General features: G+C 54.8%; 1 protein-coding gene across 1 annotated transcript in view; it reads left to right on the plus strand.

Moving 5' to 3' along the window:
* The window catches only part of PTPN13 (protein tyrosine phosphatase non-receptor type 13), a 117,670-nt gene that overhangs the window by 66,344 nt on the left and 28,069 nt on the right, over positions 1-23,257 (plus strand). Inside the window, exons 21-36 of the mRNA XM_054392247.1 lie at positions 132-239; positions 2,656-2,781; positions 3,897-4,342; positions 5,773-5,916; positions 7,370-7,463; positions 9,725-9,810; positions 10,359-10,521; positions 12,274-12,488; positions 13,367-13,465; positions 15,195-15,538; positions 16,486-16,660; positions 17,300-17,458; positions 18,723-18,894; positions 19,613-19,823; positions 20,730-20,800; positions 22,297-22,358. Coding sequence (XP_054248222.1) covers positions 132-239; positions 2,656-2,781; positions 3,897-4,342; positions 5,773-5,916; positions 7,370-7,463; positions 9,725-9,810; positions 10,359-10,521; positions 12,274-12,488; positions 13,367-13,465; positions 15,195-15,538; positions 16,486-16,660; positions 17,300-17,458; positions 18,723-18,894; positions 19,613-19,823; positions 20,730-20,800; positions 22,297-22,358 — 2,675 coding nt within the window. The remainder of the gene's footprint in view (positions 1-131; positions 240-2,655; positions 2,782-3,896; positions 4,343-5,772; positions 5,917-7,369; positions 7,464-9,724; positions 9,811-10,358; positions 10,522-12,273; positions 12,489-13,366; positions 13,466-15,194; positions 15,539-16,485; positions 16,661-17,299; positions 17,459-18,722; positions 18,895-19,612; positions 19,824-20,729; positions 20,801-22,296; positions 22,359-23,257) is intronic.

Consider the following 23,257-nt stretch of genomic DNA (forward strand, 5'->3'; position numbering starts at 1 on the left):
AACCACTGTAGGTTTCTCTGTCTAGCATTCTTTGAGTTTCCATTTCTTAGCAGGAGGATGTTTTGTCCCTCCTGAAGCAGGGCCTTGTGTTGTGAGGCTGAGCACTGACCCTTCCCCTGCTTTTTTGTCAGGCTTCCAGATCATGGGTGGAGAGAAGACTGGGAAGCTGGACCTGGGCATTTTTATCCATTCCATTATTCCTGGAGGCCCAGCAGACTTGGAAGGATCTCTCAAACCAGGTGATGACTGCAACTGCAAGCTGGACAGGGAAGGGAAAGCCAGGCATGGCTGTAGTGCCATTTCCATCCATGATTGTGGGCATCAGGCCCTGTCAGATGCTGACTTTGAGTTACCTCCTGGGGCATCTCTGAAAACTGGAGACTTTTCTGTCTTAAACTAGACACAAAGAGAAATAATTCAAATCAAAATGATCTCTGCTTCCAAAATGATGTGCTTGGAAAGCTGCCAAAAGAAGACAGAGACCTGGGGGTGCTGGTCAACAGACAGCTGAACATGAACCAGCCCAAGGTGGTAAAGAAGGGCAGCAGCAGCCTGGGCTGGAGCAGCAATGGTGTGGGCAGCAGGAGCAGGGCAGGGATTGTCCCCCTGGGCTCAGCACTGGGGAGGCCACAGCTTGAGTGCTGGCTTCAGTTTTGGGGCCCTGAGTGCAAGGAGGACCTTGAGGAGCTGGAGCAGGGCCAGAGAAGGGCAAGAAAGGTGGGGAAGGGTGTGGAGAAGAGGGCTGGGGAGGAGCAGCTGAGGGAGCTGGGGGTGTTTGGTGTGGAGAAGAGGAGGCTGAGCTCAGGGAGACCTCATTGCTCTCTGCAGCTCCCTGAGAGGAGGCTGTACTGAGGTTGGGGTTGGGCTCTGCTCTCTAGGAACAAGTGATGGGATGAGAGGAAGTGGCCTCAGGTTGCCCCAGAGGAGGTTTAGGTTGAACATTAGAAGAATTCTTCCCTGAAAGGGCTCTCAAAGCCTGGCAGAGGCTGCCCAGGGAGGTGGCTGAATGCCCATCCCTGGAGGTGTTTCCAAGAGGCAGAGCTGTGGTGCTGAGGGCCATGGTTCAGCCCCAGCCTGGGCAGAGTCAGAGAATGGTTGGACTGAATGATCTCCAAGGTCTTTTCCAACCAAGACCATTCTGTGATCAAGCTTGAAGGAGCAGAGCAGTAATGTTATATATTCAGAGAAGGGCTTTATTTGCTGTTGTCTCTCTATGGATGCTTTGTAATTTCCATGTTTTAAAACTCCAAACCCATTCCTGAGTTTTGGAAACAGTAAATGTAAGCAAATGCTTCTGTGATGAGCAGAGGAAAAGGAAAAGGGAAATTACTGTGTTTAATCCACACCTCTTTTAATTTCAGCCTGTGCCTTGAGCTGAGTATTTCTTGTTTCTCATCTTGGTCTTTGATTTTTTCCATCCATGTTCCCTCCAACAGGAGGTAGAAATGCTAATATGGCAAGGAAAGAGAAAATCCTCCTGACCAGATCTTGTGGTTTGGTTTGGGTTTTTTTAGTGATCAGGCTTCCCTATTCCAGCTTCACTTCAATTTTAGTGCTTGACATGGTGCTCAGTGACTGTGGTGTCCCTCAGGGTTCTGTGCTGGGCCTGTGCTACTCAGTATTTTTATCACTGCTATAGGCAGTGGGATCCAGGCACCATCAGCAGTGAGCAGATGGCACCCAGCTGAGTGGTGCTGGGCATGTGCCAGAGGGACAGGAGGGCATCCAGAGGGAGCTGGGCAGGCTGCAGAGGTGGTACCAGGGGAAGCTCCTGAGGTTCACCAAGAGCAAGTGCAGGGTCCTGCAGCTGGGCTGGAACAATCCTCAGTGTCAGTGCAGGCTGGGGGAGGAGGGGAGAGAAAGCAGCCCTGAGGAGAAGGACTTGGGGTTGCAGGGGGGAGAAGCTGGCCAGGAGCAGGCAGTGTGAGACTGCAGCCCAGAAGGCCAAGGGCAGCCTGGGCTGCATCCAAAGCAGTGTGGCCAGAGCTGGAGAGAGAGGATCCTGCCCCTCTGCTCTGCTCTGGGGAGACCTCACCTGCAGGGCTGGGGCCAGAGCTGGAGCCCTCAGCACAGGAGGGACCTGGACCTGATGGAGAGGCTCCAGAGGAGGCCAGCAAGATGCTCAGGGGGTTGGAGCAGCTCTGCCATGGGGACAGGCTGAGGGAGCTGGGGGTGTGCAGCCTGGAGAAGAGAAGGCTGCAGGCAGAACTCAGAGCAGCCTTGCAGTAGCTGAAGGGGCTCCAAGAAGGCTGCAGAGGGACTGTTGCCAAAGGCCTGCAGGGACAGGACGAGAGGCAATGGCTTCAAACCAGAGCAGAGCAGATTGAGCTTGGATGTTAGGAGCAAGTTCTTCACTATGAGGGTGGTGGAACACTGCACAGGTTGCCCAGGGAGGTGGTTGAGGCTCCATGCCTGGAGCTATTCAAGATGAGGCTGGAGAGGGCTGTGGGCAACCTGATCTAGTGGAGGATGTCCCTGCTGAGTGCAGGGGGTTGGCCTGGATGAGCTTTGGAGCTCCCTTCCAGCCCAGCCCATTCTATAAATCTTTGAAGTGCACCCTTGTGTAGAGGCTTTTTCAGGTTCTCTCCTCCATGCTCTCCCTGCTGGGTGAAAATGCAGCAGCTGGAGGGTAGCTGAGCAGGTCCTTTCCTGCAGGGCACCGCCTGATATCTGTCAACAGCACCAGTTTGGAAGGGGTCAGCCACCACGCGGCGCTGGAGATCTTGGAGAGTGCTCCTCAGGATGTGACCCTTGTTATCTCTCAGCCCAAGCCACCCAAAGGTACTGAGGGAAATGTTCCTGCTTGGAAAGAGCTGTTCCTGGAGTCTGGGCACTCAGCCTTGGCTGACACCTTGCCTAAAGTGCTTTCTCTGCTTCTTTACAATTACTGAGCTAATCCACACAGCACTTTGGGACTGTGGTGGTCTTAGGCTGAAGGGGGCTTGGACTAGATCATCTTTCAAGGTCCCTCCCAACCCCTACCATTCTGGACTAGATCATCTTTCAAGGTCCTTTCCACCTCCTACCATTCTGAACTAGATGATATTTCAGGATCCCTACCATTCTGGACTAGATGATCTTTCAAGGTCTTTCCAACCCTATCTTTCTGTGACTCTGTGAAGGTTGGACTCAACCTCTGCCTCTAGTTGAGGATGTCCCTGCTTACTCCGGAGAGGGTTGGACTTGATGACCTTTGAAGGTCCCTTCCAACCCAGCCCACTCTGTGATTCTGTAGGTCTCTTCCAACTGAAACAATTCTGCTTCTATGAGATAGCCATGAAACATCAGCCCAGCTGCAGTCCCTTCTGTAAGCAACCCCAGCTGGTATCTGCTGGAAATTGTGTTCTGAGGATGGAGGAAGAAGTCTGCTAAGGGAGCCTTGGGTGAGGGGACACTGGCTGCAGTGTAAACAGAGAGTGTTCTGTATAGCATGGAGGGATAAAACCTGATGTGGTTGTAAGCTCTGCTGTGGGGACAGGCTGGGAGAGTTGGGGCTGTTCAGCCTGGAGAAGAGAAGGCTCCAGGGAGACCTCAGAGCTGCCTTCCAGTACCTGAAGGGGGCTCCAGGAGAGCTGGGGAGGGACTTTTAACAAGGGTATGGAGTGATAGGACGAGGGACAATGGCTTGAGACTTTGAGAAGCTGGATTAAGATGAGACCTGTGGAAGCAATTCTTGTCCATGAGGGTGGTGAGGCACTGCAACAGGTTACCCAGAAAAGTTGTGGAGGCTCCAAGCCTGGAATTGTTGCAAGCTAGGTTGGATGGGACCTTGAGCAAGCTGGGCTAGTGGAAGGGGTGGAGGCTGAAACTCGATGACCTTTAGGGTCTCTTCCGACCCAAACCATTCAGTAAGACGTTACCTGCTACTGATGTCTGTCTTGTCTCCTGGTCTCCAGCATCATCTCACGCTGCACGCAGCAGCAATGGAAGCAAGAGCTATCTAAGGAGGCCATCATCAGTGCAGGACAACGAGGCAGAGTCCTCTTCAGAAGAGCGCAGCCACTCCCGTGGTCACCAGAGGCCAGGGAGCCTGTCTGGAGGCAAGCGGGACGGCAGCCTCAGCTCCCAGGATTCCAGAACAGAGAGTGCCAGCCTGTCTCAGAGCCAAGCAGCCAGCTTCTTTGGCAAGGCTGGAAGTGGGAGAGCCCAGCAGGATCCTCAGCATCACTCCCAGGCTGGGCTCTCCAAACTCAATGAGAAGAGAAGGTCCTCATCCGACAGCCTCCGAGCCAAACCCAAAAGGCCTGGGGTGGTGGAGTCTGTGGAATATTCTGACCGAGGGGATTCTGACATGGATGAAGCAACTTACTCCAGCAGCCAGGAGCAACAGCCAGCTAAAAAGGCAGAGTGTCTTTTATCTCAATACTTCCCAGCACTCTTAACAGGGGTAGTGAAGTAGCTGTCTGGGAAGGGATGTGAGGGAAGGACAGCCCAGGGTGCAGCTCAGCCTTCTAATGGCAATTTCCAATAGTTTGGGGATTTTATTTAAAAAAAAAAAGGGAGCAAATCACTCCTAGAACCTGAAACAACTTCCCAACTTTCCAGTGTCACCTCTGGCTTATCAGACAGAGGCAGCTTGTGCTGTAGGATGAAGGTATAGTGCACTTGTTGATCCTGTAGAAAACCTCCTTCCACTCTCTTTGTCAAAGATGATCACAGTCTAGTGACCACCTAGAGGTAAGTTTATTCACCTGGCAGATAAATTCAGCTTTTCCTAGATTAAAACCCTAGATTAGTGATGCATCTGGAATGGTCAGCAGTGGTTTGGGATTGGTAATCCATGGAAGACCACTCTGATGTAATGAAGTTTAGCAGTGAACCATGCTCTGAAAAGAGACAGCGTGCTGCTTTCCCTCCCCAAAAGCACACAATGGCAGGTACCACAAATTAATTCCTGACTTGGAGTGGTTCCTCTTTTCAGCTGCTGGAGTGGATGGAGCTGATGCAGCTTAATGGAGTTCAGTCAGGTGGTGACAGCTCCTGCAAATTAATGTCACAGACCCCAGGCTGCTGTAATGCTGAACGGTTTGTGTTCTGTGACCAACTTAATGTGACAATAAAGGCTGCTGCTGAAGGCCAGGCGTGGTGCTGTGCCAGGACTCTTCAGTGGCAGCCATGGGAAAGTTAAGGCAAGGAGCCATAAAATGGCAGCCATGGAGGAGTGAGAGCAAGGAGCCATAAAATGGAAGCCATGGAAGAGTAGAGAAAGAAGCCATAAAGTGGCAGCCATGGAGGAGCCATAAAATGGCAGCCATGAAGAATTAGAGCAAGGAGCCACAGGCAGTCATGGAGGAGTTAGAGCAAGGAGCCATAAAATGGCAGCCATGGAGGAGCCATGAAGTAGCAGACAGGGAAGAGTTAGAGCAAGGAGCCATAAAATGGCAGCCATGGAGGAGTAGAGCAAGGAGCCATAAAATGGCAGACAGGGAAGAGTTAGAGCAAGGAGCCATAGGCCGCCATGGAGGAGCCATAAAATGGCAGGCAGGGAAGAGTTAAAGCAAGGAGCCCCTAAATGGCAGCCACGGAGGAGTTAAAGCAAGGATCCTTAGGACTCTTTTAAGTGGTGCTTGACCATGGGAACTCCTTTTTGGCTGCATCTGACAAACCCTCAGCCTTTAGAGTCTGAACTGCAACCTTCTGTTCTAACAGCAAAACATTCTCTTTTTGTTTTGTTTATTTCTCTTTGTTTTGTTTCTTGTTGGGTTTTTTGTTTATTTTGGTTTTTTGTGTTTTGTTTGTTTGTGTTTTGTTTGTTTGTTTCTTTTGATAAAGGAATCTTCCTCAGTGCCTCCAGCCAAAAAATGGAGCTGTAAAAAGGTTACTGGAACCCTTCTTAAACCTGGAGATATCTTTGAGGTTGAACTAGCCAAAAAAGATAACGGCTTGGGAATAAGTGTCACGGTACTGTTTGACAAGGTTTTTAGATGTTTTCTCTTTTTCTCTACTCCCAGCAACCCAAGTTCAGTGCTAAATCACAAGGAAGCAAAATGTCCTCTTGCAGTCCCTGTTAAGGAGCTTGGTTTATGGAGGTGTCATTAGAGCCAAAAGAAGCCTCCCAAAGACCTTCAGAGCAGCCTTCCAGTACCTGAAGGGGCTCCAGGAGAGCTGGGGACGGACTGTGGACAAGGGCTGGGAGTGCCAGGATGAGGGACAATGGCTTTGAGCTGGGAGAGGGGAGAGTGAGAGTGGAGGTGAGGAAGAAATTGTTTCAAGTGAGGGTGGGGAGAGACTGGCAGAGGTGGAGGCCCCATCCCTGCAGGCATGCAAGGTCAAACCTGCTGGGGCCCTGAGCAGCCTGATCTAGGTGGAGATGTCCCTGCTGACTGCAGGGGGGTTGGACAACATGACCTTTGAGGGCCCCTTCCAGCCTGGTGCAGTCTGTGCTTCTCTGAGGGTTAGCAGTTTCTGCAGGAGCCCTCAAGCCTCAGCTGCCTGTGTCTGGGGAGGTCTTTTCTATTACAGGAAGCTATTTGGTGTCAACCATTTCCTTCACAGCTCCCCAGTGCAAGCCTTGTCTGCAAGGCTTAGCAGGCAGAGGTTTCAGGAAGGAAACTTTGGACAAGGGCTGGGAGTGCCAAGACAAGGGGCAATGGCTTTGAGCTGGGAGAGGGAAGATTGAGAGTGGAGATGAGGAAGGAATTGTTTCAAGTGAGGGTGGGGAGAGACTGGCACAGGTTGCCCAGGGAGGCTGTGGCTGCCTCCTGCCTGGAGGTGTTGAAGGCCAGGCTGGATGAGGCCCTGAGCAAGCTGTGCTGGTGGGAGGTGTCCCTGCCCATGACAGGGGGTTGGAACTGGATGAGCTTTAAGGTCCCTTCCAACCTAACCCATTCTGTGATTCCCTGAGTCCAGCCCTCCTTGCCATGAGCAGAGAGAACCTTCACATCCAGTGCCAGGGAGCCTCCAGCAGGCTTTTTTTCATCTCAGACCTTCCCACCTGTGTGAGCTGAGAGGAAACAGCCTTCCCCTGGTGTCCTGCTAGTGCAGAGAGGGTGTGTTGGATGGAGTAGGACACTGCCTGGGTGTGCACCCTCTGCTTTGGCATGCTGTGCCCTCCCACCCCTGAGCTTTCAGCTGCATGCCAGCATGTGCAGCCTGCCCTCACACAGGCCTGGCTCTGCTCAAGGAGGTGGACTTGGTTTGGGTGCATTAGCCTTGAGATGCATCCTGGTTTGGCAGCCCTCCCCAGCCCCAAGCTCACCCACAAACAAACTGCATGGCTGCAAACCCCACGCTTTGGGGCTGCTAAGTGTGGCCAGTCTTTGGAGATGCCAGCAGCCCAAATGTGCTTCCTGAGTAGAGTTTTCCTTGGGGGAGCCTTGAATTGCTCAGCAAACAGTCTAACAAGCCCTGTTCTTTGCTCTCCATTTAGGGTGGTGTCAACACCAGCATCAGGCATGGTGGCATTTATGTGAAAGCAATCATTCCTAAGGGAGCAGCTGAAGCAGATGGCAGGATAGAAAAAGGTATTTCACTTCTTTCTCTTGGGGCTTTGGCACGTGAAAAGGGGCAGGGGGTGGGCTTGGTGATACCCTGGAGCCTCAAAGCTGGGGGCTCTGCTTGCCTGCTTTTCCTTCTGGCTGTCTCCCTGGGTTCTCCAGGCTGCTGCAGTGGTCACCTTGAATCCTGCATTGAGAGCTGCCAGGGGAAGAGTTTCTACAGTGGGGAGCTGCAGAACAAGCACAAAACTGCTGAGATTGTGGAGGGGCAAAAGAGAAGACAAGGCTGTAGGAATTAGGGTGATCTTAGAGGTCTTTCCCAACCCAAACAATTGGATTTCGTTGATGTGTAGCAATGTTAATGGAAAACACTTCACTGTTTCACCCACCCAGAGAGAGGGATTTGTATTCTCTGTGGCCTTGCCTGGCATGCTGGGCAGCACAGTGCAGAAAATGGCTGCCATTGTTCTGACTGCTCTTGTGTGGAAGCCAGGCCACATTCTTTACTGAACAGAGAACTCCAGAGCAGGCTCAGACTGGCTTTTGATCTCCCCCTCTACTCCACTCTGCTCAGACCCCACCTGGAGCACTGTGTCCAGTTCTGGAGTCTCTGTTCCAGGAAGGCTCTGGAGGTGCTGGAAGGTGTCCAGAGAAGGGCCCTGAGGATGAGCAGAGGGCTGGAGCTGCTCTGCTCTGAGGACAGCCTGAGAGAGTTGGGGTTGTGCAGGCTGGAGAGGAGAAGGCTCCCAGGAGACCTTCTGGTGGCCTTGCAGCATCTTGGGGAGGCTCCAAGAAAGCTGGGGAGGGACTTTGGAGGGTGTGAGGGAGGGATAGGAGTGGAGGGGATGGAGCAAAAGTAGAAGTGGGGAGCTTGAGATTGGATGTGAGGAAGAAGTTGTTGGGCAGGAGGGTGGTGAGAGCCTGGCAGAGGTTGCCCAGGGAGGTGGTGGAAGCCTCATCCCTGGAGGTTTTTGCAGCCAGGCTGGATGTGGCTGTGAGCAACCTGCTGTGGTGTGAGGTGTCCCTGCCCATGGCAGGGGGTTGGGACTGGCTGAGCCTTGAGCTCCCTTCCAACCCTGACAGTTCTGTGATTCTATGATTCTTAGAGCCTGAGCACTGTGGTGAGTTGACATCCTGATGGCTAACACAAGCTTTGCCATGGGGTGACCACATCAAGTCATTTGGGTTGCCTTCAATATCATTATCCATGATCTGTTTAAGGGGACTGGGGCACCCTCAGTGAGTTTGCAGAGGACACTAAGGTGGGAGGTAGTGTTGGTCTGCTGGAGGGGAGGAAGGCTCTGCAGAGGGACCTGGGCAGGCTGCAGCCATGGCTGAGCTCAGCTGCAGGAGGCTCAACAAGGCCAAGGGCTGGGTCCTGAGCTTGGGACACAACAAGCCCAGGAAGGCTCCAGGCTGGGGGCAGAGTGGCTGGAAAGTGCCCATCAGGGTGGTGGGTGGCAGCAGCTGGAGAGGAGCCAGGGGGTGGCCAGGGGGCCAAGAAGGGCAGCAGCAGCCTGGGCTGGAGCAGCAATGGTGTGGGCAGCAGGAGCAGGGCAGGGATTGTCCCCCTGGGCTCAGCACTGGGGAGGCCACAGCTTGAGTGCTGGCTTCAGTTTTGGGGCCCTGAGTGCAAGAAGGACCTTGAGGAGCTGGAGCAGGGCCAGAGAAGGGCAAGAAAGGTGGGGAAGGGTGTGGAGAAGAGGGCTGGGGAGGAGCAGCTGAGGGAGCTGGGGGTGTTTGGTGTGGAGAAGAGGAGGCTGAGCTCAGGGAGACCTCATTGCTCTCTACAGCTCCCTGAGAAGAGATTGCAGTGAGATGGGGGTAGGGCTCTGCTCCCTAGGAACAAGTGACAGGAGGAGAGGAAATGGCCTGGAATTGTGCCAGGGGAGGTTTAGGTTGAAGGTGAGGATAAACTTCTTGTCTGAAAGAATTCTCAAAGCCTGGCCCAGCTGCCCAGGGAGATGGTTCAATGCCCTTCCCTGGAGGTGTTTCAGAAAAGCACAGCTGTGCCTTGGTTCAGCCCCAGCCTGTGTAGAGTCAGAGAATGGTTGGACTGGATGAGCTTAAAAGGCTGTTCCAAGTGAAACCATTCTGTGACCTTAAATTATTCGGCCCAGCTCTGTAGTTCTGTTGCAAAGTTGTCTTCTTGCCTCAGGAGTGTGGAGGGGAGGGGAGAATTTCCTTCACTAACTCTCCTTTTTTATCTGGCACTGGAATGTGCCTGCTCCACTGATGTTTCATCCTTGCTGCTCTGCCTGCTGCACTGGTGACCCAACCCCTTGCAGGTGACCGTGTCCTCTCTGTCAATGGCATCAGCCTGGAAGGTGCTACCCACAAGCAAGCTGTTGAAACCCTGAGGAACACTGGGCAGGTAAGCAGCAACTCCTGCTCTCTGTAGTCAACCAGGTCTCCAGGGAGACATCAGAGCTGCCTTCCACCACCTGAAGAAATCTTGTGGAGGGACTTCTGGCAAGGGCTGGGAGTGACAGGATGAGGGATAATGGCTTGGAGCTGGGAGAGGGGAGGGCAGTGTGGGGAAGCTGGAGCCAGGCTCTCCTGGGTGATGCCCAGTGCCAGCACAAGGGGCACTGGTGGAAGCTGAGGAAGTTCCATGGAAACAGGACAAGATTTTTTTTTCCCTGTAAGGGAAAAATTTTTTCTCTTGAGCCCCTGTGAGGCTGCCCAGGGGGGGTTATGGAGTCTCCTTCTCTGGAGATATATTCAACCCCCACCTGGATGTGTTCCTGTGTGCCCTGCCCTGGGTGCCCCTGCTCTGGCAGGGGGGTTGGACTGGATGAGCTTTCCAGGCCCCTTCCAGCCCCTGACATTCTGTGATTCTGTGAAATTAGAGACATGCTCTAGACTCTGCTGTCTCCATGAGTGCTGCCAGTTAACTGGGGAGTGTTTTTTTCTCTCTAGGTGGTACATCTGCTGCTGGAAAAAGGTCAGCTGTCAGGAGCCAAGGTTCATGCTCCAGTGACCCCCCAGTGCACCCCTCCAAGTCACCTGGGGCAGTGTGATGCACAGGAGAAAGCAGCCACAAGGACAACACACACCAGAGATTACAGCTTTGTCACTGCAGGTGGGGGCACAGGGGACATGGAGAGGGTCCAGAGGAGGCCATGAAAAGGATCAGGGGCTTGGAGCAGCTCTGCTGCAAGGGCAGGCCGAGGGAGCTGGGGGTGTTCAGCCTGGAGAGGGGGAGGCTCCAGGGAGACCTAATAGCAGCCTGCCAGTACCTGAAGGGGCTCCAAGAAGGATGGAGAGAGACTGTTTGCAAAGGCCTGCAGGGACAGGACCAGGGGCAATGGCTTCAGACTAGAGAAGAGCAGATTTAGATTGGATATCAGGAAGAAGTTCTTTACTGTGAGGGTGGTGGAACACTGGAACAGGTTGCCCAGGGAGGTGGTTGGGGCCTCTTCCCTGGAGATATTCAAGGTAGAGCTCAATGAGGCCCTGGGCAACCTGATCTAGTTGGGGATGTCCCTGCTGACTGCAGGAAGGTTGGACTGGATGAGCTTTGGAGGTTCCTTCTGGCCTGGACCATTCTATGACAACCCTCTGAGCTCTCAAAGCATGCTTTGGCCTTGGGAATGTTTTTCTTCCAAGCCAGAGATGAGGAAGAGCTGGCAGCAATCTGCACCGAGCCCTCTGTTTGATGCTGCCTCCTCCTTTTTTGTGCTGTTGCTCTGGTTTTGAAGAGGTCTTTTCCCATCTGGGCAGCTTTGTGTGGTTGCTCTCTCACTGGGCCTCTCTCCCACTTACCCCCAGCCTTGCAGGCCAGGGTTGTAGCAAGGCTGGAGTAAAAGGGGTGCTGCTGTCTGTGGGGCTGCTAAGGAGTGCCAAGGAGAGGTTAAGATGCTCATAAATGAGAGGTGCTGCAGATTCTGGTGCTGGTCCTGGCTAAGTGAGAGAAGACATCAAGAGGGGGATGGAGAGAGAAAAGGGATTTGTGTGGCTGACTAGAGGTTGGCATATTTCAGCTTCACTTGCTTGGAGGCCTATGAAGGCAGAGGGAAGCCTCCCCAGATGGGGAAACCACTGCAAGATAGCTTTTGGTCAAGATAGCTTTTGGTCAAGATAGGGCAGCGAGGCTGGTGAGGGGCCTGGAACACAAACCCTGTGAGGAGAGGCTGAGGGAGCTGGGGGTGTTCAGCCTGGAGAAGAGGAGGCTCAGGGCAGACCTCATTGCTCTCTACAACTACCTGCAGGGAGGTTGTAGCCAGGTGGGGGTTGGGCTCTGCTCCCAGGCACCCAGCAGCAGAACAAGAGGACACAGTCTCAAGCTGTGCCAGGGGAGGTGTAGGCTGGAGGTTAAGAGGAAGTTCTTCACAGAGAGAGAGATTTGCCATTGGGATGTGCTGCCCAGGGAGGTGGTGGAGTCATCATCCCTGGAGATGTTCAAGAGGAGACTGGATGAGGCACTCAGTGCTGTGGTCTGGTTGATTGCTTAGGCCTGGGTGATAGCTTGGACTGGATGATCTTGGAGGTCTCTTCCAGCCTGGTTGATTCTATGATTCTATGGTCTCCTGCCTGCCAGGAGCTCCAGCAGCTGCCCTCACTGACAGCCAGGAGGGTTGCGTCGCTCCGCTCCTTACCAGACTCCCTAGGGAGCACCTCTTGGCACATGCCCTGGCTTTCTGTGGAGCGTGGCTGCTGTCAGGCCAAGCCAGCAGAGCAAGAAGCCCTCTTTGAACCAGGGTGGGTCTTTCTAGATGAGACTTGTGGAAGAAGCCTGTGAGGGGAGCAGTGCAGGCAGTGCTGCCTGGAGCCCGAGCTCTGGCCGCTCTCGTCGCCTGCTGCAGGAAGCCCTCAGTTGCTGTTTCCTCTGCAGAGAACACCTTCGAGGTCAGGCTGCTGAAGAACAGCTCAGGCCTTGGCTTCAGTTTCTGCCGTGAGGATGACCTCGGCCCCGAGCAGCTGGGCTGCACCATGGTGAGGGTGAAGAAGCTGTTCCCCGGGCAGCCGGCAGCCGAGAGCAGGCAGATCGAGGTGGGGGACGTCATCCTGCAGGTCAACGGCGCCCCGCTCAGGGGCCTCTCCCAGCAGGTCTGTACCTCAGCAGCCAGACTCCTGCTCTGCCAGCCTTGGGGGAGCATGGGTCTACTCACAAATCCCACTGTGCCAGCTGTTTTCAAGGGCATGAGATTGAAAGCATCTAAGTGCCAGGTCCTACACTTCAGCCACACCAACCCCATGCAGCGCTACAGGCTGGGGACAGAGTGGCTGAGAGCAGCCAGGCAGAGAGGGACCTGGGGGTGCAGGTTGGCAGCAGCTGAACAGGAGCCAGCAGTGTGCCCAGGGGGACAAGAAGGCCAATGGCATCCTGGCCTGCATCAGGAGCAGTGTGGCCAGCAGGAGCAGGGAACTCATCCTGCCCTGTGCTCAGCACTGCTCAGGCCACACCTGGAGTCCTGTGTCCAGTTCTGGCCTCCTCAATTCAAGAAAGATGTTGAGATGCTGGAAGGTGTCCAGAGAAGGGCAACAAAGCTGGGGAGGGGTCTGGGGCACAAGGCTGGGAAGAGGTCCATGAAAAGAGCTGAGGGAGCTGGGGGTGTTCAGCCTGGAGAAGAGGAGGCTCAGGGCAGACCTCATTGCTCTCTACAACTACCTGCAGGGAGGTTGTAGCCAGGTGAGGGTTGGGCTCTGCTCCCAGGCAAGCAGCACCAGAACAAGAGGACACAGTCTCAAGCTGTGCAGGGGGAGGTTTAGGCTGGAGGTGAGGAAGAAATTCTTCCCAGATAGAGAGATTGGCCATTGCCCAGGGAGGTGGTGGAGTCACCATCCCTGGAGGTGTTTAAAACCAGCCTGGATGAGGCACTCAGTGCCATGGCTTAGTTGATTAGATGGTGTTGGGTGCTAGGTTGGACTGGATGATCTCTGAGGTCTTTTCCATCCTGGTTAATTGTGTGATTCTGTGCCCACAGGAAGTCATCTCTGCTCTGAGGGGAACCTCTCCAGAGGTGTCTCTCCTGCTGTGCCGGCCGCCAGCCGGTGTGCTCCCTGACATCGACCCTTCCTTGCTGGTAAGGAGCATGGCAGCTGGGCTGGGGAGGGCTCACTGCTCTTGGAAGGCTCATTTCCTGCAGCTGCAGGGGAGTGGGGGGTGAATACAAGATGTAAATGGGAACAGAAATAGAATCAGAGAATCCTGCAGGTTGGAAAAGACCCTTGGGATCGTCAAGTCCACCCACTGACTCTACTCTACAAAGCTCAGCCCTAAACCCCGAGCACCGCATCTAAACCACCTTTAAACACATCCAGGGAGGGTGACTCGACCACCTAGGGTTCTTACAGGCCTGGCTGTCTGACCTCAGCACTGGGGAAGGTCAGGGAGCAGAGCAGCTTGAGTGCCCTTCTGCAGCAGAGGTGGTCAGGCCCAGCCAGCATGGGGTGGTGAAGGGCAGGTCCTACCTGACCAACCTGATCTCCTTCTGTGAGAAGCTGACTGCAGAGTGGATGAGGGCAAGGCTGTGGCTGTGTCTGCCTGCAATTTAGTAAAGCCTCAACCACTGCCTCCCACAGCAGCCTGCTGGAGAAAGGCTGCCCATGGCTTGGCTGGGGGGAGGCTTCCCTGGGTGAGACACTGCCTGATGGCTGAGCACAGAGGCTGCTGGGGATGGAGAGAAATCCAGCTGGTGGCCAGGGACTAGTGGTGCTCCCCAGGGCTCAGGGCTGGGAGCAGTTCTCTTTAATGCCTTTATCACTGACCTGGATGAGGGCATTGAGGCATCCTCAGTAAGTCTGCACTTGACATCCAGTTTGGGCAGGAGTGTTGATATGTTGGAGGGGAGGAAGGCTCTGCAGAGGGACCTGGGCAGGCTGCAGCCATGGCTGAGCTCAGCTGCAGGAGGCTCAACAAGGCCAAGGGCTGGGTCCTGCACTTGGGGCACAACAAGCCCAGGAAGGCTCCAGGCTGGGGGCAGAGTGGCTGGAAAGTGCCCAGCAGGGAAAGGCCTGGGGGTGCTGGGTGTCAGCAGCTGGAGAGGAGCCAGGGGGTGGCCAGGGGGGCAAGAATGGCAGCAGCAGCCTGGGCTGGAGCAGCAATGGTGTGGGCAGCAGGAGCAGGGCAGGGATTGTCCCCCTGGGCTCAGCACTGGGGAGGCCACAGCTTGAGTGCTGGCTTCAGTTTTGGGGTCCTGAGTGCAAGAAGGACCTTGAGGAGCTGGAGCAGGGCCAGAGAAGGGCAAGAAAGGTGGGGAAGGGTGTGGAGAAGAGGGCTGGGGAGGAGCAGCTGAGGGAGCTGGGGGTGTTTGGTGTGGAGAAGAGGAGGCTGAGCTCAGGGAGACCTCATTGCTCTCTACAGCTCCCTGAGAAGAGATTGCAGTGAGGTGAGGAAATGGCCTGGAATTGTGCCAGGGGAGGGTTAGGTTGGAGATGAGGAGAATGTCTTTGCTGCCAGAGTGGTCAGGGGTTGGCAAAGGGTGGTGGTGGAGTCCCCATCCCTGGAGGTGTTCCAGAAGAGTTTGACCATGGCATCTAGGGACATGGCCTCTAATGGCCATGGTGGTGTTGGGTTGAAGGTTGGACTGGATGATCTCAGCTTTTCCAACCCAAACACTTCTCTGGCTCTATATTTCAGAGGTTTTCAGGCTTTCTCTTGGCCAAGGTGTGTGGAACTCGTTGAAGCTGTACACAGCTGAGGCAGAATGGCAATGAGGCAGGCACTGCCTGGTGGCTTTGGGGAGCTTTGTGCAGCTTTCTGTTGTCCTCAGAAGTGGAGTTTGATGGATTGAATGTCCTTGCTCTCTGTAGACCCCTGTCCATTCACCCCAACAAGTATTCCCAGAGGTCAGCAGGGGAGTCTCTGGTCCAGCAAACGGAGAGCAAGGAGACAGCTCCGATGAGAACGAGGCCACGGAGCTGGGCAGGAAGAGCCTCAAATCCCCCTCCCGACGAGACAGCTACAGTGACAGCAGCAGGAGTGCTGATGAGGAGGGGATGGAGTCTGCAGCACAGGAGGGCCTTGGCTGGAGACCTGCTCTGTACCAGGCTGCAGATGAAGCTGGGAGCCAGGCACAGGCAGGGCAGGAGGAGGCTGTTCGCACCGTCCTGTACGCCGACCCAGAGGCTGCTGGCAGGGCAGAGCTGGAGGACAGGTGAGTTGGTCATCATTCCTCACCAAGAGCAAGGGCAGAGCCCTGCACCTGAGGGGAACACCACCAGGCACCAGTGGTACTTAAGGGTTGACCTGCTGGAAAGGCAGCTCCATGGAGCAGGTCCTTGGAAGTCCTTATGGGCAATAAGGTCCCCATGGGGCAGCAATGTGCTCTTGTGGTCAAGAAGGCCAAGAGCATCCTGGGGTGCATGAAGAAGAATGTGGCCAGCAGGTCAAGGGAGGGTCTCCTCCCTCTCTACTCTGCCCTAGTGAGGCCACATCTGGAGTAATGTGTCCAGTTCTAGGCTCCCCAGTTCAAGAGGAGCAGGAAAATACTGCAGAGAATCCAAAGGAGGCTATGAGGATGATGAAGAGCCTGCAACAACTGTGTGAGGAGGAAAGGCTGAGAGCCCTGGGGCTGGTTAGGCTGGAGGAGAGCAGCCTGAGAGGAGATCCTTTGAATGTTGATAAATATCTGAAGGGGGAGAGGGGGGTGTCAAGAAGCAGGGGCCAGGCTCTTTGCAGTAGTGTCCTGGACAGGACAAGAGGCAGTGGACACAAAGTGGAAGCCAGGAGGTTCCACCTCAGCATGAGGAGAAAATTCTTTGCTGAGCAGGCTGCCCAGAGAGGTTGTGGAGTCACCTTCTCTGGAGATATTCAAGACCTGCCTGGGTGTGTTCCTGTGTGTCCTGCCCTGGGTGATCCTGCTCTGGCAGTGGGGTTGGACTGGATGACCTCCAGAGGTCCTTTCCAACCCTCACCATTCAGTAATTCTATGACAATGATGCCCCCCCATGCTGCAGGAGCTGAGTATAAAACCAGTTTCTTGGAACTATTCACAGAAATCCTTTTTTTTGGGGTTGATTTTAGACCAGTCAGAACTGCTCCATGCACTGGCAGCCACCTTTGTAGAAGCTGACCCTTGGTTTTTTTCTTGTTTATCTGCAGTGATCTGCTGTTGGATTTGCCACCCATCCCAACCTGTAGGACTGTTCCTGAGGTTCCCACATCTCTTCTGCTAAAGGACTCTTCTGCTGCTCCTGCTGCTGAGCCAGCTCCACCCCTGGCAGGAATGGATTCCCTCCTCAGCCAGCTGGAGAAAAGCACTGAGGAATATGAGCCAGTAATTGCCTTTTCCTGTCCTTCAATACCAGACATGTCCCTGCCTGCTGCTGTGGCCAGCTGGAAGTTGGGTTGGCCATGGACTGGGGGTGACTGGGTGGAAGGGAGAAGTTCTCAGAGCTTGGCCCAGGCTGCCCAGGAAGGTGGTTGAACTAGATGGTCCTTGTGGTCCCTTCCAACCCTGACTGATTCTATGATTCTATGAATGCCCATCCCTGGAGGTGTTTGAAAGAGGCAGAGCTGTGGTGCTGAGGGCCATGGCTTAGCCCCAGCCTTGGCAGAGGTAGAGAATGGTTGGGCTGGATGAGCCTCAAGGGCTTCTCCATCAAAATGATTCTATAATCTCTTCACAGACTAAACAAAACCTGGGAACTGAGCCTTGTTGTTCCTCAGCTGTGGGGTCTTGCAGGTTGCAAAGCTGTTCTAGGCTAGAGTCCATTCTCAGAAGGAACAAACTCTCCTCTTCTTAGGCCTTTGAGCAGAGGCTTTGAAGCAGCTGAGCTGAGCCTGCTGAGACACCTGGCTTGGGACCTGTGTTGCAGTCAGTAGCTGAGCTGTCTGTCTGTGACTGCCCTGAGGTCAGGGGGGCTTTGGAATTGCTTTGCCTGGCTGTGCTCAAAGTGCTGTTGTCTGCCCCCAGGAGGCTGAGCTCCGAGTCACCATGACCAAGTCAGAAAAGGGCAGCCTGGGTTTCACAGTCACCAAAGGCAGTGACAGCGTTGGCTGCTACATCCATGACATTGTTCAGGACCCTGCCAAAAGTGATGGGAGGCTCCAGCCTGGAGACAGACTGATAAAGGTGAGGGAGTCCATCTTGCCACATCCAGGGGTTGTGTGGAAAGGACAACGTGGAGTCAAAAGCAAACTGTGTGGTTTGCTTTTGAGTGTCTGTCAAAAGACTTAGCTGTCTGTCCTGAGTGACAGCCTTTGGTCCTGACCCTCTGACAGGCAGAACTTGGCAGCACTTGGACAGAGGAGATACAGGCATGGAAATGTGTGAGAAGACTGCTGGGCAGGGAGCAACTGAATGGCATTGAGGGCAAGGGGAGAGTCCTGCAGCTGGGGAAGTACAGCTCTAGGGAGCAGCACAGGTTGGGACTGAGCTGTTGGAGAGCAGCTCTGGGGAAAGGGACCTGGGAGTGCTGAGGGCCAACAGGGTGACCCTGAGCCAGCAATGTGTCCTGGTGCCAAGAAGGCCAAGGGGCTCCTGGGGTGCATCAAGAGGAGTGTGGCCAGCAGGTGAGAGAGGTTCTCCTCCCCCTCTGCTCTGCCCAGTGAGGCCACAGCTGGAGCACTGTGTCCAGTTCTGGGCTCCCCAGCTCAAGAAGGACAAAGAGCTACTGGAGAGAGACCAGCAGAGAGCCACAGAGATGCTGAGGGGTCTGGAACTGCTCTCATGTGAGGAGAGGCTGAGCCCTGGGGCTGGTTGGGCTGCAGAAGAGGAGGCTGAGGGGGATCTGATCAATGCTCACAAATATCTAAGGGTTGGTGTCAGGAGGGTGGGGCCTGACTCTTCTCAGTGGTCCCCAATGACAGGACAAGAGGCAGGGGGCACAAACCTGACCATAGGAAGTTCCATCTAAGCATGAGGAGGAACTTCTCTGCTGCGAGGGTAACAGAGCCCTGGAGCAGGCTGCCCAGAGAGGTGGTGGACTTTCCTTCCCTGGTGACTTTCAAAGCCCAGCTGGAGGTGTTCCTGTGTGACCTGCTTTAGGTGACCCTGCTCTGGCAGGGGGGTTGGACTGGATGATCCTCAGAGGTTCCTTCCAACCTCTACCATTCTGTGAAATGGCTTCTTAGAAGACCCTGGTCACCTCTGAGAAAGGATGATCCCCAGTCTGTGATCCTGTGACTGCTGCTCTGTGCTTTAATGCAGGATGAACATCTCCAGCCCTGCTCAGCGTTTGGCTTGGAACCAGAGTGCGCGCAGCACTCTGGGCCGTGGCTCGATGGCCATGGTGGTGTTGGGTTTCTGCTGGGCCTGGATGATCTCAGAGGGCTTTCCCAAGCCAGACAAGGGCATGACTCCAACCAGAAGCTGTGTGTGGCTGGTGTCTCCCCAGGTGAATGATGTGGATGTCACCAACATGAGCCACACCGAGGCTGTCAGCTTCCTGCGCGCCGCCCCCAGGACCGTCCGGCTGGTGCTGGGCCGGGTGCTGGAGCTCCCCAAGATGCCAGTCTTGCCCCACCTGCTGCCTGATATCACTCTGGTGTGCCACAACGAGGAGCTAGGTAACAGCAGCGTGCTGCTCTCTGCTCTCAAGCACAGGATTTGCTCCATTTCCCCATCAGCAGGCAGCACAGGAGGCAAATCACAGCCTGGGCTGCATCCAACGCGGTGCTGCAGGCAGAGCCAGAGAGGTGATTCTGCCACTGTGCTCTGCTCTGGGGAGAGCTCAGCTGCAGTTAGTGTGCAGGTCTGGAGCCCTCAGTAGACCCTGGAGAGGGTCCAGAGGAAGCCAGGACAATGATCAAGGGGTAGGAGCAGCTCTGCTCTAAGGGCAGGCTGAGAGAGTTGGGGCTGTTCAGCCTGGAGAAGAGAAGGCTTCAGGGAGATCTTAGAGCAGCCTTCCAGTACCTGAAGGGGACCTACAAGAAGGATGGGGAGAGACTGTTCCCAAAGGCTGCAGTGGCAGGACCAGGGGCAATGGCTTCAAACTAGAAAAGGACAGATTTAGACTGGATGTTAGGAACGAGTTCTTTACTATCAAGGTGGTGGAACACTGCAACAGGTTGCTCAGGGAGGTGGCTGAGGCTTCATGCCTGGACATCTTTAAGGTGAGGCTGGAGAGGGCTGTGGGCAACCTGATCTAGTGGAGGATGTCCCTGCTGAGTGCAGGGGGTTGGCCTGGAGGAGCTTTGGAGCTCCCTTCCAAGCCAAACCATTCTATGATTCTATGAAGGTCTTTGATTCTTCTGGTTTCTTCTTCCCTCCCCCTGCCCTCCCAAGGTTTGTTGTTGTCAGGAGGTCATGACAGCCTTTACCACGTGGTGTACATCAGTGACATTGTCCCCAGCTCTGTTGCTGCCAGAGAGGAGAGTCTCCATGCACTAGATATTATCCATTACATTAATGGAGTAAGTACCCAGGGGATGACTCTGAAAGAAGCCAAAAGGATGCTGGAAACACACCTCCCGAAAGTGGTGCTCAAAGCAACCAGGTATGGCTCACAAGAGGACACTTCCCTGGGCTTTTTGGTGTTCTCCCATCACTGGATGAGTGCATGGACAAGGGGGAAAGGGACCTGGGAGTGCTGGGGGCCAACAGGATGCCCATGAGCCAGCAGTGTGCCCTGGTGCCAAGAAGGCCAAGGGGCTCCTGGGGTGCATCAAGAGGAGTGTGGCCAGCAGGTGAGAGAGGTTCTCCTCCCCCTCTGCTCTGCCCTGCTGAGGCCACAGCTGGAGCACTGTGTCCAGTTCTGGGCTCCCCAGCTCAAGAGGAACAGGGAACTGCTGGAGAGGGCACAGCAAAGGGCTGCAGAGCTGCTGAGGGCACTGCAAGAGCTCTGGTGAGGAGAGGCTGAGAGCCCTGGGGCTGTTAGCCTGCAGAAGAGCAGCCTGAGGGGGATCTGATCAATGCTGATCAATACTCCACGGCTGGGGGTCAGGAGGATGGGGCCAGGCTTTGTTCAGTGGTGCCCAGGGACAGGACAAGGGCTCAGGGCACAAAGTGGAACATCAGAAGTTCATCTGAACATGAGGAGGATCTTCTGTAATGTAAGGGTGAGGGTGCCCTTGGGCAGGCTGCCCAGAGGGGTGGTGGAGTCTCCATCTCTGGGGACATTCAGAACCCACCTGGATGTGTTCTGGGGGAACCTGCCCTAAGTGCCACTACCGTGGCAGGGGGTTGGACTGGATGATCTCTGGAGGTGCCTTCCAACCCCTACCGTTCTGTGGTTCTAACTACCAGTGCTTGACCTCTCTCACTGAATGTTCCAAACATTCCAAAGCTGTTGGCCTTGAGAGCACAATCATCAGAGCACAGTGCAGCTGTCCCTCAGCCTCTCATCATCTCATGCTTGGTTGATTCTCTTGACTACAAACCTCTCTGAATGTTTTTTCCCTAGAGACGGCCAAGCAGTGCTTCCAAAATGCAAGAGCCCTGCTGGCTCTGAGCCCTGGCCAGTCAAAGCTAATGGTAAGAAAGCTTTGGGTTACTTCTTTTTTCTTTGAATGTTTATATCCATAAAGGAACTGAGGGGAGGCCTTCAGATCTCATCCTGGTCCTGTTACTCCACTTACTGAGGTCAACTCCAACAGATGTTTGCTTGCTCTTTCTTTTGAAAGCTCCACAAGAAGAGATTTTGCCATGGTCTAGTTAGGATTTGGTTTCTCTTGTGGTTTGCAAATTGTCTCTAACACCAAGCCTTGGGCTCTCAAGGAGTTAAAAAAATAAATCAATCAATTGACTGGGGCACAACAACCCCAGAAGGCTCCAGGCTGGGGGCAGAGTGGTTGGAAAGTGCCCAGCAGGGAAAGGCCTGGGAGTGCTGGGTGTCAGCAGCTGGAGAGGAGCCAGGGGGTGGCCAGGGGGGCAAGAAGGGCAGCAGCAGCCTGGGCTGGAGCAGCAATGGTGTGGGCAGCAGGAGCAGGGCAGGGATTGTCCCCCTGGGCTCAGCACTGGGGAGGCCACAGCTTGAGTGCTGGCTTCAGTTTTGGGGCCCTGAGTGCAAGAAGGACCTTGAGGAGCTGGAGCAGGGCCAGAGAAGGGCAAGAAAGGTGGGGAAGGGTGTGGAGAAGAGGGCTGGGGAGGAGCAGCTGAGGGAGCTGGGGGTGTTTGGTGTGGAGAAGAGGAGGCTGAGCTCAGGGAGACCTCATTGCTCTCTGCAGCTCCCTGAGAGGAGGCTGCAGCCAGGTGGGGCTTGGGCTCTGCTCTCTAGTCTCAGCTGATAGATGGAGAGGCAACAGCTTGAAATTGTGCCAGGGGAGGTTTAGGTTGGAGATGAGGAAAAATTTCTTTGCTGCAAGAGTGGTAAGGGATTGAAAGAGGCTGCCCAGGGAGGTGATGGAGTCCCCATGGCTGGAGGTGTTTAAAAGCTGCATGGATGTGGTGCTGAGGGTGGGGAGAGACTGGCACAGGTTGCCCAGGGAGGCTGTGGCTGTCCCCTCCCTGGAGGTGTTGAGGGCCAGGCTGGATGAGGCCCTGAGCAAGCTGTGCTGGTGGGAGGTGTCCCTGCACATGGCAGGGGGTTGGCACTTCCCTTCCAACCTAAACCTTTCTCTGAACAAGGACTCAGATGTCAGCTGGTGTTTGAAAACCAAGCCAGAAGTCAGTGAGAGGTGATGCAGGAGGTTGTGTTTGGTACCTTTCAAGAGAAAGGGAATCCTGCCCTGCTCCCAGAGGTTCCTGTTTGGGTCCTTCAGCTCTTTAGCCACCTTCCTTTTTGCTCAGAGGTTGTTCCTGTGTCAGCATCCCTCCTTTGGGATCCCAATGAGGCAGCACTCCAGAAGCCATTCCTTTGTCCTTCCTGTGGGCTTAGCAGTGCTCAGGAGGCAGGCAGCAGTGTTCCTCCTCTCATGACATCCCATTAGATACCTGGGGGTGGGGATTTAAAATCAATAATTGCTGGGGGCTCCCCTAACCTCAGTGAGGAGTCACTGTCAGCTTGCTGCTTGTTCCCTCTCTTTGTCCAGGCTGCTCCTGTGCTGATCCCTGGGATAAAGCAGAGAAGCCAGCTGATGCCTGTGGGCCCAAGGTAAACATTCCCCTGCCCTGCTTGCTGTCAGCAGGCAGAGGAAAGGAGCTGCTTGAGACACAGTTTGTGAATAGCTGAAGTGAACAACCCAACCTGAGCCTGTGCAAAGCCACTCTGGGCAGGGCATGGTGGGCAAGCAGTGGTCCCCACAAAGATCTGCAAGGCTTTGAGTTGATCTTTGTCAAAAGACACAAAGGTCTGATGAGAAGGGTGCAAGGCAGTGGCCCAGGAGGATCCCTTCTGTCCCCACTGTGTGCAAGTGCTGCCATGCTGGGCTTGTTGGAAACTTCCCTTTCTTCTCTGGCTTCATGGTGACACTCAAAGAGGAGCAGGCAATGGTTTGGTGTCTCAGTGCAAACCAGTGGCAAATGGAGTCTGTACTGGGGCCAGTGCTGTTCAGCATCTTTGTTGGTGGCAGGGGCAGTGGGATGGAGGCAGCCTCAGCAGATTGCCAGTGACACCAAGCTGGGTGGTGACACTCTGGAGGGAAGGATCCATCCAGAGGGTCCTGGACAGGCTGCAGAGCTGGCCCCAAGCCAACCTCATGAAGCTCCACAAGGCCAGGGGCAAGGTCCTCCAGCTGGGGCAGGGCAATGCCAAGCACCAATCCAGGCTGGGTGGGGAATGGGCAGAGAGCAGCCCTGAGGAGAAGGGCCTGGGGATGCTGGGTGAGGAGCAGCTCAGCAGGAGCCAGCAATGTGAGCTGGCAGCCCAGGAGCCAACCCTGTGCTGGGCTGAGCCCCAGCAGGGGCAGGGAGGGGATTCTGCCCCTCTGCTCTGCTCAGACCTCACCTGCAGTGCTGGGGCAGCTCTGGAGCACCAACACAAGGAGGACCTGGAACTGTTAGAGCAGGTCCAGAGGAGGCCATGAGGATGATCAGAGGGCTGGAGACCCTCTG

Source organism: Indicator indicator, chromosome 25, assembly GCF_027791375.1.
Source record: "Indicator indicator isolate 239-I01 chromosome 25, UM_Iind_1.1, whole genome shotgun sequence".
NCBI classification, from domain to species: Eukaryota; Metazoa; Chordata; class Aves; order Piciformes; family Indicatoridae; genus Indicator; species Indicator indicator.